This window comes from Culex quinquefasciatus, chromosome 2 (genome assembly GCF_015732765.1).
Source record: "Culex quinquefasciatus strain JHB chromosome 2, VPISU_Cqui_1.0_pri_paternal, whole genome shotgun sequence".
In the NCBI taxonomy this organism is placed as follows: Eukaryota; Metazoa; Arthropoda; class Insecta; order Diptera; family Culicidae; genus Culex; species Culex quinquefasciatus.
The window spans coordinates 162,228,169-162,243,934 of NC_051862.1; the positions used below are offsets into that span (position 1 = coordinate 162,228,169).

General features: G+C 38.2%; 3 protein-coding genes across 3 annotated transcripts in view; 2 read left to right on the forward strand and 1 right to left on the reverse strand.

The window, feature by feature from the left end:
* The window catches only part of LOC6047773 (transient receptor potential cation channel protein painless), a 295,911-nt gene that overhangs the window by 28,707 nt on the left and 251,438 nt on the right, over positions 1–15,766 (reverse strand). The window lies entirely within an intron of this gene.
* LOC6047776 (transient receptor potential cation channel protein painless) lies at positions 889–3,906 on the forward strand. Its single transcript, XM_038250885.1, has 4 exons — positions 889–1,615; positions 1,678–3,230; positions 3,287–3,363; positions 3,422–3,906. The coding sequence occupies exons 1-4, from the start codon at positions 889–891 to the stop codon at positions 3,792–3,794; spliced, it is 2,730 nt and encodes a 909-aa protein (XP_038106813.1). The 3' UTR covers positions 3,795–3,906.
* LOC6037087 (transient receptor potential cation channel protein painless) lies at positions 10,383–13,773 on the forward strand. Its single transcript, XM_038255588.1, has 4 exons — positions 10,383–10,840; positions 10,899–13,124; positions 13,185–13,261; positions 13,319–13,773. The coding sequence occupies exons 1-4, from the start codon at positions 10,724–10,726 to the stop codon at positions 13,740–13,742; spliced, it is 2,844 nt and encodes a 947-aa protein (XP_038111516.1). The 5' UTR covers positions 10,383–10,723; the 3' UTR covers positions 13,743–13,773.

Consider the following 15,766-nt stretch of genomic DNA (forward strand, 5'->3'; position numbering starts at 1 on the left):
TAACCATCACGCGATTTTACGAAAAAATGTTTCAATACAGTTACTTTTCTGTTTCGTCGCGTTCGTGTCTGTCACAGCGCCCAACTTTTTCAAAAGCTTCGAGGATCATGCCTTGAAGCGCCTATTAAATTGACACAGTTTTCGTGCATTTACTTGCGATTTTGCCATCGAATTTGTCTTCTTTCTTGCAATATTGAAATGCAAAATTTCAGTCAGAACATGCAGTTCAGATTCATTTTGGAGACGCTCACAACGCTCACCGAGAAGCTCCATCAACGTTCATCAGATTCTAACCGGTTCGTGAGCATCTGAACCAAACGACCAATCGGTTTAATGTCCGGGGAATCCCCACACCGCGCGTTTGTTTATGTTTGGGTTCTCCGCTCAGCGCAGAGTGATACCGGCATGACCAATACGCGCACGCGCTTTCGCTCAGCACGTGGTGTTCTCGCGAAATCGGCGAATTCTCCGAAATGATACGGCAAAACAAAAACATAAACAACGCCCGCGTTGGTGAGCGGAACTTCTCTCTCTCTCGCGCGCGCGCTGATAGGTTTGTTGTGATCGTGACGCGAACGAACCGGGTACATCAGTGATAAAAGTGTAGGTTGCTGAACTAACATTTGAATTAGACTTAATATCTGAACACGGAGTGAACTGCTGATTTTCATTTGAAGTTGCGGTTACGCCCTTTTGAAATGTGACACCAGTGCTCTGTGTGTGATTAAGAGAGTGTCGATCGGCGCCTGAACCGTCGCGATCGTGTAGCGTATTTACGTTGATGCGTCACCGCAAAGTTCCCCAACATTGCGCGTGAAGTATCGCGAACGAGCGGTGTATTTTTGCGCGAGATGAAACCAGTCGTTGTTTGGCAGCCACGATCGCAAGATGTGGAAGACTCGCAAAGGGTCGAATACCCCGCTGACGGAGGTGACTTCGGGGGACAGCGTGTCGTTTGACTATAAAGCGTGGAAGGAGGAAAAGAAACAAGCTGAGGAGAGGCTGTTTGAGACGTTACAGACGACGATTGAAGATCGTGATCTTGAGGGATTTCGGGTGTTGTTTCGAGAGGGTGTAAATCAGTTGTGGAGCATTTACCAGAAGCTGCCGGATCGGAAGAGTGACTGCAGGTTGCAGGTTCGCCAGAACGAAAAGGTTCAAAACTTGTTTGCCAACATTTGCCAGAGGGATGGAAGTGGCGAGTTCATTGAGACGTTTCTGCGAGAGCTGCCCATAGTGAACGATGAAATTCATCAGCAAGCTAGAAAGGACGATCCCAGTTTTAATCCGAGGAAGGAACCCAATCGCGCCCTTCACATAGCGATCCAGGCGAAAGCGTTCGAGAACGTGAAGGTTTTGCTGCAGCAAGATGAAGTCGACGTAAACACGCTGTGGAAGTTGAAAAAGTTCACTCCAATCATGATGCTGTTCACCGTGGCGAGCAGTGATAATTTGAGCGAAGTTAGTGAGTTGCTAATAACGTTAGCGGAGGAGAACGCTGACATCAACATCGGTGACTACCGGTTGCATCCACTGTCGGTGTTGTGCCGAAACGAGAACCTAACCAGTGAAGAGAAACGAAACCTGCTGGAGATTTGCTTGGCGCAGTTCAACTGTGACGTGGACAATCTCTACAAGGGACAAGCCAGGAAGGACATTGATGCGTTGAACTTGCAGGGGTTGGTCGTGGAGGTACAACCGGCCGATGTGACGCCAGCACTGTTGGAGTCTTTCATCATGGAAGGAAGGAGGTCGAGTTTGGTCAACGGTTTGGTGAATTCTTTGGCAGTAGTTTGGGCGATGACCTGGGAGATGTTTACAGAATGTTGAAGCTTGCGGCTTCAAAAGGCCGCAACGTTTGCGTTGAAGTCATGTTCAAAAAGTTGAAAGAAGGTAAAAAGTTCAGTGATAGCACGATTGATCAAATCAACCTCTCAAAGCAGCTTAAGATCATCTGCAAAAATGGCTTCTCCAGAGTACTCAAGTTATTCCTGGACAACATCAACTCACGGATTTGCAACAAGCATCCCTTGCTGCTAACTGCAGTACGAGAGCTGTACAAAAACAAGACTCCAGCAAGGCAGAAATGCTTCGAACTTCTCCTGGAAGATCGCCGCGTATCCGTTGAAGGTTGTGACGATAGCGGCCAAACTGCACTACACTACGCCGTCCAGCACGGCATGGACCGGGAAGCCCTGGAAATCATGACAAAGCGAACGCCGTACTTGGGAAGTACCAACCGCAACCATGAGACACCACTGCACTCGATGAACCCCGATATTCTGGGTGCTTTTCTGGACTCTCGCGTGTTGGCTACAGCTGAGGAGTTACAGCTTAACCTTAACGGATTGCTACCGTCCAAGCAGAAGACCAACTGCTCAGCGTCCGAAACCGACTTGGTTTGGTACCTGTCAGAGTCAGAGAATCTCAGACCGTTACTGAGGCACCCGGTGATCAGCACTTTGATAAGAATCAAGTGGTTGTTCATGAGGTGGCTAATCTACGTCATGATCGTCACAAGCATTGCGTTCGCTACCTTCTTCACCATCTACTCCGTCCAAAACAGCCTAATCGCTGAAATATTCTGCTGGCTACTCCTATCATACTACTTCATCGTCGTGATCACAACCTCGATCGCCGGAGTCTACGACCTCCTATACCAACAGCCCCAAAGACAAGCGATCCTCCGCCGTAGTCGCTTCCAATTCCCCAAAGGATTCGACTTCTTCCACTTGCTGAACAAGTTCCGAGAAATTTCCATCGTAATCCTGGCCGTTTGGAGTCTGTGCAGTCCAAACCGAACGACCTCTGCCCTGCTGATCCTGCTCACTGGAATCGACGTCATCGTACATCTGGGACTGTTCCCTTCAACAGCCCTCTCCACCAGCATCGTAATGCTGGAAACCGTCAGCAGAGGCTTCCTGAAGATCCTGCTGGTGTACGCGATCCTAATCGTGTCGTTCGGGTTCAGTTTCTACGTAATGTTTACCAAGAGCAGCGGCGCTGCAAACGACGCCGATCAACCCAGCACCGGCGAGGACTTTAACAACTTTTCCAGCATTCGAGGATCGCTGGTAAAGTCACTTGTCATGATGATCGGGGAGTTTGACGCCTCGGAGATTCCGTTTGACAGTCACGCCCTGAGCTACTTTAGCTTTGTGACGTTTGTGGTGCTGGTTACGCTGGTCGTTGCGAACCTCATCAACGGAGTGGCCGTCAACGATATCTCGGTAAGGTTACTCAACCAAACTGTAGACAATGAGGCTAATTCATGTTGAAATTCTAGGAAATCCGTCAAGAAGCGGAAGTCGCCGCCCTCGCCAAATGGTTAGAAAACCTGCGACGTTTCGAGAAGATCTTCTCGTAAGTCACCTCCTTGAACTTTCAATCGCACACAGTCTGACCATGATCCTTCTTTCAGCCACTTTGAGTGGATCCGGCGGAGAACGTCCTTCTTCTATCGGTACGCACCGTCCGTCAGCGTGCGACTTCAGGAGGGCAACATCATCGTGCTGGCGAGAATCGCCACCGCAGGAAAATCTGCCAAAGATAGTGAAGAAACTCTCAACATCTTCCCGGGGTGGGGCTTCTTCTGCCATTGCATCGATCCGGACACCTGCAGTGCCGCGAAGGATATCGTGAGGAGGCAGAACGCTGCCGGAATCGGGGCTGTGCCGCAGGAGGAGTACGGGGAGAGGTTGCTACGGTTGGAGCAAAAAGTGATGAAGCTGAACGGTGCTGATGCTGGAGAGGGGAAGAATTTTAGGGAATCTGTTAGGAATGGAAGAGTTTGAAGAAGTATTGATCCATTGCCAAGTTGGTCATAAATATAATTGAGTAAAAAGTAAAAAGTAAAAAGTAAAAAGTAAAAAGTAAAAAGTAAAAAGTAAAAAGTAAAAAGTAAAAAGTAAAAAGTAAAAAGTAAAAAGTAAAAAGTAAAAAGTAAAAAGTAAAAAGTAAAAAGTAAAAAGTAAAAAGTAAAAAGTAAAAGTAAAAAGTAAAAGTAAAAAGTAAAAGTAAAAAGTAAAAAGTAAAAGTAAAAAGTAAAAAGTAAAAGTAAAAAGTAAAAGTAAAAAGTAAAAGTAAAAGTAAAAGTAAAAAGTAAAAAGTAAAAGTAAAAAGTAAAAGTAAAAAGTAAAAGTAAAAAGTAAAAGTAAAAGTAAAGTAAAAAGTAAAAAGTAAAAGTAAAAGTAAAAAGTAAAAAGTAAAAGTAAAAGTAAAAAGTAAAAGTAAAAGTAAAAAGTAAAAGTAAAAAGTAAAAGTAAAAAGTAAAAAGTAAAAGTAAAAAGTAAAAGTAAAAAGTAAAAGTAAAAAGTAAAAGTAAAAAGTAAAAAGTAAAAAGTAAAAGTAAAAAGTAAAAAGTAAAAAGTAAAGTAAAAAGTAAAAGTAAAAAGTAAAAAGTAAAAGTAAAAGTAAAAAGTAAAAAGTAAAAAGTAAAAGTAAAAAGTAAAAGTAAAAAGTAAAAAGTAAAAGTAAAAGTAAAAAGTAAAAAGTAAAAAGTAAAAAGTAAAAAGTAAAAAGTAAAAAGTAAAAAGTAAAAAGTAAAAAGTAAAAAGTAAAAAGTAAAAAGTAAAAAGTAAAAAGTAAAAAGTAAAAAGTAAAAAGTAAAAAGTAAAAAGTAAAAGTAAAAGTAAAAAGTAAAGTAAAAGTAAAAGTAAAAGTAAAAAGTAAAAGTAAAAAGTAAAAGTAAAAAGTAAAAGTAAAAAGTAAAAAGTAAAAAGTAAAAAGTAAAAAGTAAAAAGTAAAAGTAAAAAGTAAAAAGTAAAAGTAAAAGTAAAAAGTAAAAGTAAAAGTAAAAAGTAAAAGTAAAAAGTAAAAAGTAAAAAGTAAAAAGTAAAAAGTAAAAAGTAAAAAGTAAAAAGTAAAAAGTAAAAAGTAAAAAGTAAAAAGTAAAAAGTAAAAAGTAAAAAGTAAAAAGTTAAAAGTTAAAAGTTAAAAGTAAAAAGTAAAAAGTAAAAAGTTAAAAGTTAAAAGTAAAAAGTAAAAACTAAAATGCAAAACAAAGGAAACTCATGGCGCATTGTTTGTTTTGAAAAACTAATCTAGAATTGAAAACGTTTTTATTTTTGATTTATTAAGTATTCATGTGATTAAACTAGCACAAAATGAGCTAAACACAAATCAACTTGAACTAAACAAAACCGAACCCAGCCTTTAATGAAATAAGTTTCCCACTAATTAAATGAACGGCCTTCGCCCACAACGATATCGCACCAGAGTTGCACTTCATTACAACGTCGACGACATTCATTGATGGTACTTGTAGCAGGGAAAAATTACAATGTCATTTCTCTGAGCAGCGGTAATGAGAGAAAGACTGCCACTTCATCAAATTCATTTCAAACATCAGGCTCGTGGGAATGCAATGAACCAGTTTGGTCGCATTTATGCTTGCAGCAGTGTATCAGCGAAACTTGTCCTTAACATTTTTGCTCCCGTTTTTTCCATGAATTGCTTCATTCATTTTGCAACCGGCATTGACATGACTTATCCAGTGGCATTCATGCGATTTTCTTTGGCCTTTCATCCATCTTGGTGGAATTTTTGTTTATTTTTGCACTGATTTACGTTTTTATTTCATTTCATTTCCCTCTTTTCCCATTTATCCGGACTGTCTCTCTCTCTCTCTTGAGCAAAAAAGGACGACTTATTTAGTACCTTTCATACAACTGACAGCAGCAGCAGCCTCAGCGCCCATTGAATTCAATGAAACGAAAGGCAAATGTCGTAAATTAAGTTTTCCCGAGTTTGCACACTCCGGCGTCGTCCTTCCCGCCTTGGCCTCCACTTGACATTCACGAGTTCGGAGAGTGAATGGGAACGACACTTGGGTCTTTTCAAATGCTTTTCAGGATACTTAGTTTGAAAAAAAATGCAATTATTCTCCCTTGAACTCGTAAATGTTTTATTATACTTAAATAATGTATAAATAATGAAAATTTTCAAATATTCTTTATTTTTTAGTACTGTTTTGCTATGATATTATCATGGCCAGACTTAATGGGCTACATACAAGGGCTACCTACGCTTTACAATTTCACTTTTTTTTTATATTCTATAAATTTGTTTTCTTTCGTTAAAACTTTTTCAATGCATTCCCCATGTCAAAAGGGGCCATTTCGTATCAATAGTTTTTTTCCATGCAATGCTCCAAAGAAACGTACAGGCTGGACTTACATTTTATTTTTTTTCAAGCTAATGAAATCATTGTAGTTGCCCGAATTCGCGTTATTGCTAAAACTATTGGTTTGATTTTGAAAAATTAAACTGATGTGAGATTTTCTGCTCTTTTCAATAAAAATCATTTTCAGAATACTTATTGCAAACAATTACCATTCTAACCCCTAGTTTCCGAGATATCGCGAGTTGAAAAAAAAAACAAATTTGAAATTTCAAGTCAGATTTACCAAATTTCTAAGCCAAAAGAATCACAAAATGCATTAGAAATTATTACAGTTGTGCTACTGAGTAGTTCTCTCCGTTTAAGCAAATCGACATTTGTTTTATTAATTTATTATTTTTTCATTAATATTTTATTTTATTTTTCCACACAAATCTCCATAAAATTTGGGGGCTTGTCATATAAAATGGGTATGGAATTTTCTTATCGATTTGGAGTCTTCACAATGTGGCAAGATTAGGACTTTTCGGGAAAATATGTACATGGAAAAAATCCAATTTTAATTTACAACTTTTAATTACTCAGAGTTGAATTTTCAAAATATGCAGTTTTCAGTTTTCGACTTTAAAAAGTATATATTTTAGGTGACTAAAAATACATCCAAAGAACCATAGTCTACACAGAAAAAAATATGTGAATTTACTCGACACGAAAAAAATAAATCACATGTAAACTCAGTTGATATAAACTTGAGATTCGACGTAAACGGTTGAATCACACGTAAAATCATGTTTTTACGAATAATTTGTCGCAAATTTACATCAATTTGCATTTGAATTTAAATGTTTAATGACGTGCAAAAGTGTTACATCATAAATGATGTAACATTCGGAAATATTTTTTTGTGTGTATGATGATGCAAAATTTGGAACCGATTGTCAAAAAATAAAAAAGTATAAAAATTTAAATTACAAGCCATGGTATTAATATTTGAATGGAAAAAGTGTTTTAAAATGCATTTTACACCTGCCCAGTTGTTTTACAATCATTAGTTTTCAAAATATCCAAGTATTGAAGAGATTTTATATTTTCGCCGAAAAAAAAAACATTTTGCGGTGCTGTACATTGGAATTTCACAAAAATTGAAAATAGTTTTGAAAGATCTAAGACATGCTAAACATGATTTTAAACGCGGGAAAATGAATTTAAAATTGTTTTTTAGTTGATAAGATATCTGTTTCCTTTAAAATTTTGAAGTTTTATTATAAAAATATTTTTTTGCCCCCTGATTTTTCATAGCGATTTTGAAGTTTAAATTTTAAATTGAGCGATTTTGAAGTTTAAGTTTAAATTTAAAAATTAAAAAAAATATTTCTAGTGAAAAGATCAAAAAAGAAAGCCACCAAGCCAAGTCAATAAAATAAGTATTTCTTAGAATGAAATTATTTTTCCTATTTTTCCTAATCATAATCTACAAGTTTGCCGAAGACACAAAATTGATCAGAAAATGACATCTCAATATACTAGAGCGTCAAATTTCCCGGGGTTACAAAATTCCCGGGAAACGGGAAATTTTCAACAAATTTCCCGGGAATTCCCGGGAAATTTGAAATTTAACGAAAATTATTCTAATCCTGTTTCTGATTAATCTTTTGCAACGAAATTGTAAAGAACAGATACTTTAATGGTCAAAATGAGTGTGAGGATCAATCAATGGCTTGACTGCTTGTGAAAAATCATGCAACTTTGAGAAAATATATAAATTAAAAAAAAATCATTCAAATCGCCCCAAATGAAAAAAAATATTTTTAATATTTTTGTTGAAAAGGATTTTTATAAATCAAAGTGTTTGGATAGTGAAAATCTATGCTCCACAACCATAAAATTGCCTTTAAATTTGTCTCAGTGACCATAAAGTTAAAATAAAAAAAAAACCAAAAAAAATCAACATGCGAATAAATAAATAATCATTGAATTGACCATAAACATCTAATTTCTAGCGCTTTTTAACTTAAAACACTATTTCATGAAATCACAACTCAAAGTTTTCAAATATTTGGAGCGAGTTATAATAAAGTTTCATTCTTTGGGTAAATTTCATTTGATACAAATTTGTTTTTAATGATTTTTCATGGTTCTATGATATGATTTTAGTTATATGGTATTCAGCCTAATAAATAAATTAAATTAAAATAATTTTGAGTATTTAAAAGTGGTTGAAATTCAACAATACTTTTTCATATACCTCTTACGCTTTTGGTAGCTCGAGTGCTCCATAAATTTATAACTTCAATCTGTGATCTCTCGAATACTTAGAAACAAATTCTTCTCACACAAACTTTTATTTTAAATCATTAATTATATCAGTTCAATTTCCATCCAACATGTTCAAAGTGAAAAAGTCAAACAAATCTCAATGTTGATTTTGGCCAGAAAATGTAAATATCGTATTTTCAAAATAATTCCATAACAGCGTAAGTTTTGTGGTACAACATATAAGCAAACAATATTCCTTGTGGAGAATGCTTCAGAAATAAATATTATCTGAATTAACCCTTGACATGAAATTTACAGACAAGCTAATTATTTCGGTATGAACAGTTGATTGAAATAAATAAAATCAAATCAGGTTCTTAAATTATTGATTTTTGTATAATTTCAAAACATTGGTGCCAAAACGGTAGGAAAATGATTACTTCTGCTTGTATTTTGGGAATTCCCGGGAAATTCAAATTTCCCGGGAAACGGGAAATATTTTTTCCGGGAAATCCCGGGAATTCCCGGGATTTTTTTCCCGTGACGGGAAATTGGACGCTCTACAATACACAGATTGTCATATATTTACGTACCCATTTTGTATGCTTAGTTCGCAGAATTGTACTAAGACTTGTATGGAAAAACTAATGATGCAAAACATGACATTGGGATTGTATGGACAAAGTTTCATCCAAATCAAAACAATACATATGAAAGTCAATAGCTTATTAGACCTTTAAAAAAACTACTCATGGTAATAAAATCTCGAAATAATTTCCGAAAATCTGATTACTACTTTTATATAAAAAAATATCCAAATATCAATATATTCCTATTTGTTCAGAACATTTACGTGATTCATAAATAATTTAAAGTCTTTATTGAATATAAAACGAAAAAATCAGCAATTCATTTGAATGCAAAGTCCCTAGTTTTTTTTCTGAAAAATGTTGGGGGAACTAAAACTTGTCAAAAAATTGGCAATGTCTTGGATAATCGAATAAAACATCGGATTTTTTAACCATGTTCCTTTTTTGAAGAGTCCTGATTACACTTGATTACTTTGCTTAACCCTCTACTGCCCAATTTTTTTCGAAAATTATCATTTTTCCCGTGTTCAGGAGGTCATTTTGAGCAGCTTTTGTTCTACGAAAACCTTTACTTCTCTTGTTTGATGTTTTTCGTGTTTCATTTTTAGTATTTCAATTTGCATTTATCTTGTTGAGTTTATGTTTGTTTTTGGTAGTATTTGGCCTATTCTACCACCTCTTATCGTAACGTGTTGCTTATCTATTTGTTCATGTTTTTACAGTCACTTTTTCAAATTTTTGCTTGTTTTTCACATTTTCTGCTATAGAATGGCACCATCATCATTTAATTTGTTAAAAAATTCTAGAGGCATAGTCTGGGACACTAGAAAAATTACTGCATTCTTCTTTTTGCTTAAACTATAGCAAATATTAGTAAAAAACACAGCCAAAGTTGACCCCTAAAAAAATGACATTTTTTAAAACATTGGCAAAGTCACAAAAAACCAGGAAAATAGTTCAGCCCATTTGTTTTCAAAAATTTTGGGAGTTCTTGTTTACAATGCTTTTAAAAGATCAATTATTGGTTGAACAATGGATTTTTGGCGATTTTTTAAATCGAAGCCCGTCTAAAGGCGGGGTTGGGTTGTAGAGGTTTAAGACACCAAATCGATCATAAAATCCCTTCTCAAGGTACTGATTGGTGACTATTCACAAGCCTATTATTCAAGATCTTCCCTCAAAATTATTCAAAAAAATTTCTTTTGAAATTGCGAATGCATGGACAAGCTGCATCGAAAAAAAGATTTTCAAATTCTTACAGTGCAAATAATCAGGTATAGATATCGTAAATCAGCCACTATACTGTTCATATCTCGATTCCGTTATCTTTAATTGCTCTTATCAGCAACAACTTTGCAAAAAAAGACAGCGATTCCCATTTTAACTTATGAATGGCATTCGGTGGACACGTTTTGCAAAAAATTCGAGTACTTTAAACTGATAGCTTGAAATTGCTCACCTTTTCGAGGGATCAGTGTAGATTCGCCGTAATCTCTGTCAGTATTACACTTTTATTCTTGCAACTAACACTATAGGTGTTGCTAATTTTACCTTACACAAATCCTAATCAGCTTTGGCCAAAACCCGAAAACAAATTACTGCTTCTGGGAATTGTGATAACAAAAAGTTGCGTCAGACGTGATAGCCGTTAAGCGTTTGAAATGTTGCTTTAAACTTCCTCCCAGTCTGCCTGTCTATCGACAGAAGGTGAGGTGTGTAGTGCGTTAACTCAGCGTAAATTAACAAAGTTATTGATATGGCGGAACATGTTGAGATGCAAATCTTGCACATTAGAGAGCCGCTCATACGCGTAGAAAGTATTCCTCCAAAGTTTGACTTCAAAAAGTGGAGAGAACATAAAAAGGATACTGAGGTATTTAGTAAACAAGATTCATTTTTTTATTACTCAGCAGTTTTATCTCTTCCTGTAGCAAAGGTTATTCGACAACCTTCAAAATGCATTTGACGAACGTAACCATGAGAACTTTAAAGCACACCTGCAGGCGTGCATCGACGAGCTGGAAAAAATCTACGAGCAATTGTTGGATCAAAAAACCACACCCCGCGAAAGGTTGCTGAAGAACGATAGAGTTCATTTGTTCTTTTCAAAGTTGTGCCGAACAGAGGGTAGTTCCGAGTTTATGCGGACTTTTCTGGAGCAAATTCCAATCGTTGACAAGATATTGGAACGGTATAAAGAGGCGCCACAACCTCGCGAGGCCCCGAGAAGGCGATCGGAGAGGCCAAAAACGGAGAAGGAACCTAATCAAGCAGTTCATATTGCCATCAAAGCCAGGGCGTTCGAAAATGTTCGGACTCTGTTGAGGATGCCCGGCGTCAATGTGGATGCGATCTGGGCATTCAAGAAGTATACTCCGTTGATGATGCTGATTTCGGTGGTTGAGTCTGGTAATTTCTCGAAAGTGAAGGGGTTGGTTAAAATTTTAGCGGATTTGAAAGCCAGCATCAATATTGGAGATTTTAGGATGCATCCTTTGTCGGCGATTTGCAAACTGGAGTCTGTTGATCATGTTGAAAAGATAGAATTGTTGACATTTTGTTTGGCGAACTTTGACTGTGATGTGGACGGGCTCTTCGGTGGACAAGCTCGCAGGGATATTGAGGCGTTGAATTGTGGGCTGGAGATTGCACAGAAACCGGCGAAAGTAACGTTCGAGTTGTTACAATCTTTGATTTTGGATAGAAATTCGGCGGAGTTTGTGGAAAGATTTGGAGAATTTTATTCAGGTGACCATGAAGTCCAAGTTTTGAAACTGCTGGAGAAGACTGCGACGAAGGGCTTAGATGTCTGTGTGGAAACAATATTCCACTATTTAAAGGATAGTGAAATCCTGAGCAATAACACAGAGAACTTGTTCAGAATACTGAAGGAGGTTTGCCAGAATGGTTTCGCGCGCGTGCTCAAGCTGTTTCTGGCCAATATTAAGTCGAGAATCGAATGCAAGCATCCGCTGCTGTTGACGAGTTTACGAGAGCTTCGGAAAAGCAGGACACAGGTGAGGCTGGATTGCTTCAAGCAATTGTTAAACGATCGCCGTATTATGGCCTACGTGTGTGGTGACCAGAATCAAACGGCACTGCACTACGCGATCCACCACGGCATGGACCAGGAAGCAAAGGAGATTATGCTGAAAAAAGCGCCGTATTTGTGGAAGCTGAACAATCTGCACGAGTCTCCGCTACATTCGATGAAGGCGGACATTTTGGAGGTGTTTTTGGATTCGAAAATTTCGATTCCGCAAGAGTCGAAAGAAATCCAGCTGGGTTTGAACGAGTTCAAGCTACCTCGAGGGCACACTTACTCGGAAATTGCCCCATTTTATTTCATCGCGGAATCAAAAGAGTTGAAACCACTTCTTCGGCATCCGGTGCTTAGTACGTTCATTTTGGTGAAATGGCTTTTCATCAGATGGATCACGTATGGAATGTTTGCTATTAGCTTTTTCTTTGCATTGTTCTTCTTTTTGTTTTCCTTGTATGACACTCCAGTACTAAAATTGTTTTGTTTTGTGTTCTTTTTGCTGTATGTCGTAAGGTGGATTGTTATTACCATAATTCCTGTACTGTACATACTCAAGAAGTGGAGCAAAAACAATCGCATTAACATCCGTGGGATTCACATTTTTCGAGCACTTAGCAAACTTCGAGAGACCGTAATGATCTTTTTGGCTTTGTACAGTTTGATGTCCAGCAACAACGCCGTTCTCGCCGTGTTGATCCTGCTGGCGGGTATCGATGTCATCGTACATCTCAGACTATTCCCATACGCGTCGCTAACCACCAGCATTGTCATGCTGGAAACCGTCAGCAAAAGCTTTCTGAAGATCTTGTTGATCTACTTGATCATCATCATTTCCTTCGGGTGCAGCTTCTTCGTGCTGTTCTCAAACTACGCATCTCATGATCAACTTGAAGATTCGGCGCAAAACTCCACCACCAAAGACGATTTCAACAATTTTTCAACCTTGCAAGGATCGCTGGTAAAGTCGCTGGTGATGATGATCGGTGAGCTGGACGCTTCGGAAATTGAATTCAACGGGCACAAGCTAAGTTACATAATGTTCATATGCTTCGTGTTCTTCGTCACACTTGTTGTGGCCAATCTTATCAACGGTGTCGCAGTCAGTGATATTACGGTTAGCTGTTAGATTCGCTGACTAGACACAGTTGTGTACTCACACGCGTACTTATTCCAGGAAATTCGACAACAAGCCCAGGTGGCTGCCCTCGCCAACCGGGTGGAGATGTTGAGACGGTTCGAGAAGTGTCTTTCGTGAGTAAAACCAACTTATCTAGAAAACGTTGTTTTTCAACACCGCTATCTCAACAGGTTTAGCATATTCTCAAAATGGCGCAAATCATCACTATTTTTCACCCGATACGAACCCAAGATTACCATCAGAACCAACTTGGACAATCAAGTTGTTCTAACGAGGAAGAAAGTAAGTTCAGCTGAAGCGCCTCAACAAACGAAAAATCCGGAACGCAAATTCGATGTAATGGGACGCTGCGGGTACTTCCACCATGGCGTCGACGAGGACACCGTCAATGATGCCAAAAACATCGCTATCAGGAACCACAACCGGCCACGCTCGCTGGATGCGGTTTTCGAGCAGCTCAAGCGCGTTGAAGATCGGATTGCGCAAATGGAGGGCAAGAGGACTAAGGGCGGCAAGGGTGACGGAGGCCACGGGACGGAGCACGGGACGCGTAGCAGGTTGAGTGAGAGTACGAGCCATGGGCATGACAATTGATGAAGAAGTCGATGTTAATTCGAGATTAAAATGTAGGATGTAATTTTGTTTGTTTTTTTCCTTAGCTCTTGACTCTTGACTTTTGACTTGTGACTTTTGACTCTAAACTTTTGACTTTTGACTGGTGACTGATGACTGATGACTGATGACTGATGACTGATGACTGGGGACTGGTGACTGGTGACTGGCGACTGGTGACGGGTGACTGGTTACTCTTGACTCTTGACTCTTGACTCTTGACTCTTGACTCTTGACTCTTGACTCTTGACTCTTGACTCTTGACTCTTGACTCTTGACTCTTGACTCTTGACTCTTGACTCTTGACTCTTGACTCTTGACTCTTGACTCTTGACTCTTGACTCTTGACTCTTGACTCTTGACTCTTGACTCTTGACTCTTGACTCTTGACTCTTGACTCTTGACTCTTGACTCTTGACTCTTGACTCTTGACTCTTGACTCTGACTCTTGACTCTGACTCTTGACTCTTGACTCTTGACTCTTGACTCTTGACTCTTGACTCTTGACTCTGACTTGACTCTTGACTCTTGACTCTTGACTCTGACTCTTGACTCTTGACTCTTGACTCTTGACTCTTGACTCTTGACTCTTGACTCTTGACTCTTGACTCTTGACTCTTGACTCTTGACTCTTGACTCTTGACTCTTGACTCTTGACTCTTGACTCTTGACTGGTGACTGGAAACTTTTGACTTTAAACAGCTTTTGTATGGCAAAGTTTAAACGGATTCCTTTATAATCACTGATTACAAGAAGTATTTCTCATTTTTATTGCTGCTTCAAGCTGCCAAAAAAATAATGAAAATTCTCTATGAAGTTCAGCGTCAAACCATCAGATGAAAATTGAATTTGAACTGCTTCGTTCCTGGTGCGTAAGTATTCTCTATACTCTGCACCGCCCCATACACACGCACAACTGTATGTGTGCCAAACGGCACGTGCACATGCTGCCAGCTGTGCGTGCGGCTGGTGGTGAGTGCAAAAATACCAAGTAATTGCATCGAGCCCACTGAGTCGTAAAATAATGAACGTTTATTTTACATCGATTAAACTCCATTTCCATTATCAAAAGATAACAAAACATGGGCCCCCGCTAGTCCCTGGCTATTAGTATATGTTCTCTGTGTAGTTTGGATGAGTTTTTGGGGGGCGGCCAGTGAGGGAAGACACACGTGTCCGTTGGAAAATATGAGCTCTTGAATTTGCTCTGTTTTGGGTGGGCTTTGCGTGTTCATTCCATCTCAAATTACAACTATTAGAATATTCAAATATTTTATTTTATTTTAGTCTTTCAGTATGGAACTCTCTCTCTCTCTGCAACATCGATGACGACGATGATGCATCTCGCTCGTGTGTGTATTTGTAGCGCTGCAACTGACGAATGTTTCAGATTTAGTTTCGCCAAACCACGTCGGCAGCAACAATAACAATTTCACAAAAGCAACAATAGCCAGTCCAGTCCGCAGCAGTAGGGCAACAACGGATGCACATTTTATGCCGGGCCATCGATACTCAATTTGTACAGGTTTCTTCCCATCAGCCCATCCACGAGGTGGGGGATGAAATTCAGTTTGGAGGGATGAATTTAATGCAACGATTCTGTGCTGGACAGACTCAATCGAAAGTTTTGGTTGGAGCAACCTGGTTCTGGCTGATATAAATAGCGACGGAGCCCTTGCAGTTTTGGGATTTAAATTATGCAGTTCGGTGCATTTCAATTTGAAATCGTAGAAATTTTATGGAACAAGGACTGTTTTGTCAATTTGGTCAATTTGGTCAGTTTTGTCAATTTTGTCAATTTTGTCAATTTTGTCAATTTTGTCAATTTTGTCAATTTTGTAAATTTTGTCACAATTTTGTCACAATTTTGTCACAATTTTGTCAATTTTTTCAATTTTTTCAATTTTGTCAATTTTGTCACAATTTTGTCACAATTTTGTCACAATTTTGTCACAATTTTGTCACAATTTTGTCACAATTTTGTCACAATTTTGTCACAATTTTGT

Excerpts from the sequence above, each read along its gene's own strand:
- LOC6037087 (XM_038255588.1), top strand. The coding sequence starts at position 10,724 with ATGGCGGAACATGTTGAGATGCAAATCTTGCACATTAGAGAGCCGCTC. Across the intron at positions 10,841-10,898 it reads AACATAAAAAGGATACTGAG|CAAAGGTTATTCGACAACCT; the intron begins GTATTTAGTAAA and ends CTCTTCCTGTAG. Across the intron at positions 13,262-13,318 it reads CGGTTCGAGAAGTGTCTTTC|GTTTAGCATATTCTCAAAAT; the intron begins GTGAGTAAAACC and ends CTATCTCAACAG.
- LOC6047776 (XM_038250885.1), top strand. The coding sequence starts at position 889 with ATGTGGAAGACTCGCAAAGGGTCGAATACCCCGCTGACGGAGGTGACT. Across the intron at positions 3,231-3,286 it reads TGGCCGTCAACGATATCTCG|GAAATCCGTCAAGAAGCGGA; the intron begins GTAAGGTTACTC and ends TTGAAATTCTAG. Across the intron at positions 3,364-3,421 it reads CGTTTCGAGAAGATCTTCTC|CCACTTTGAGTGGATCCGGC; the intron begins GTAAGTCACCTC and ends TCCTTCTTTCAG.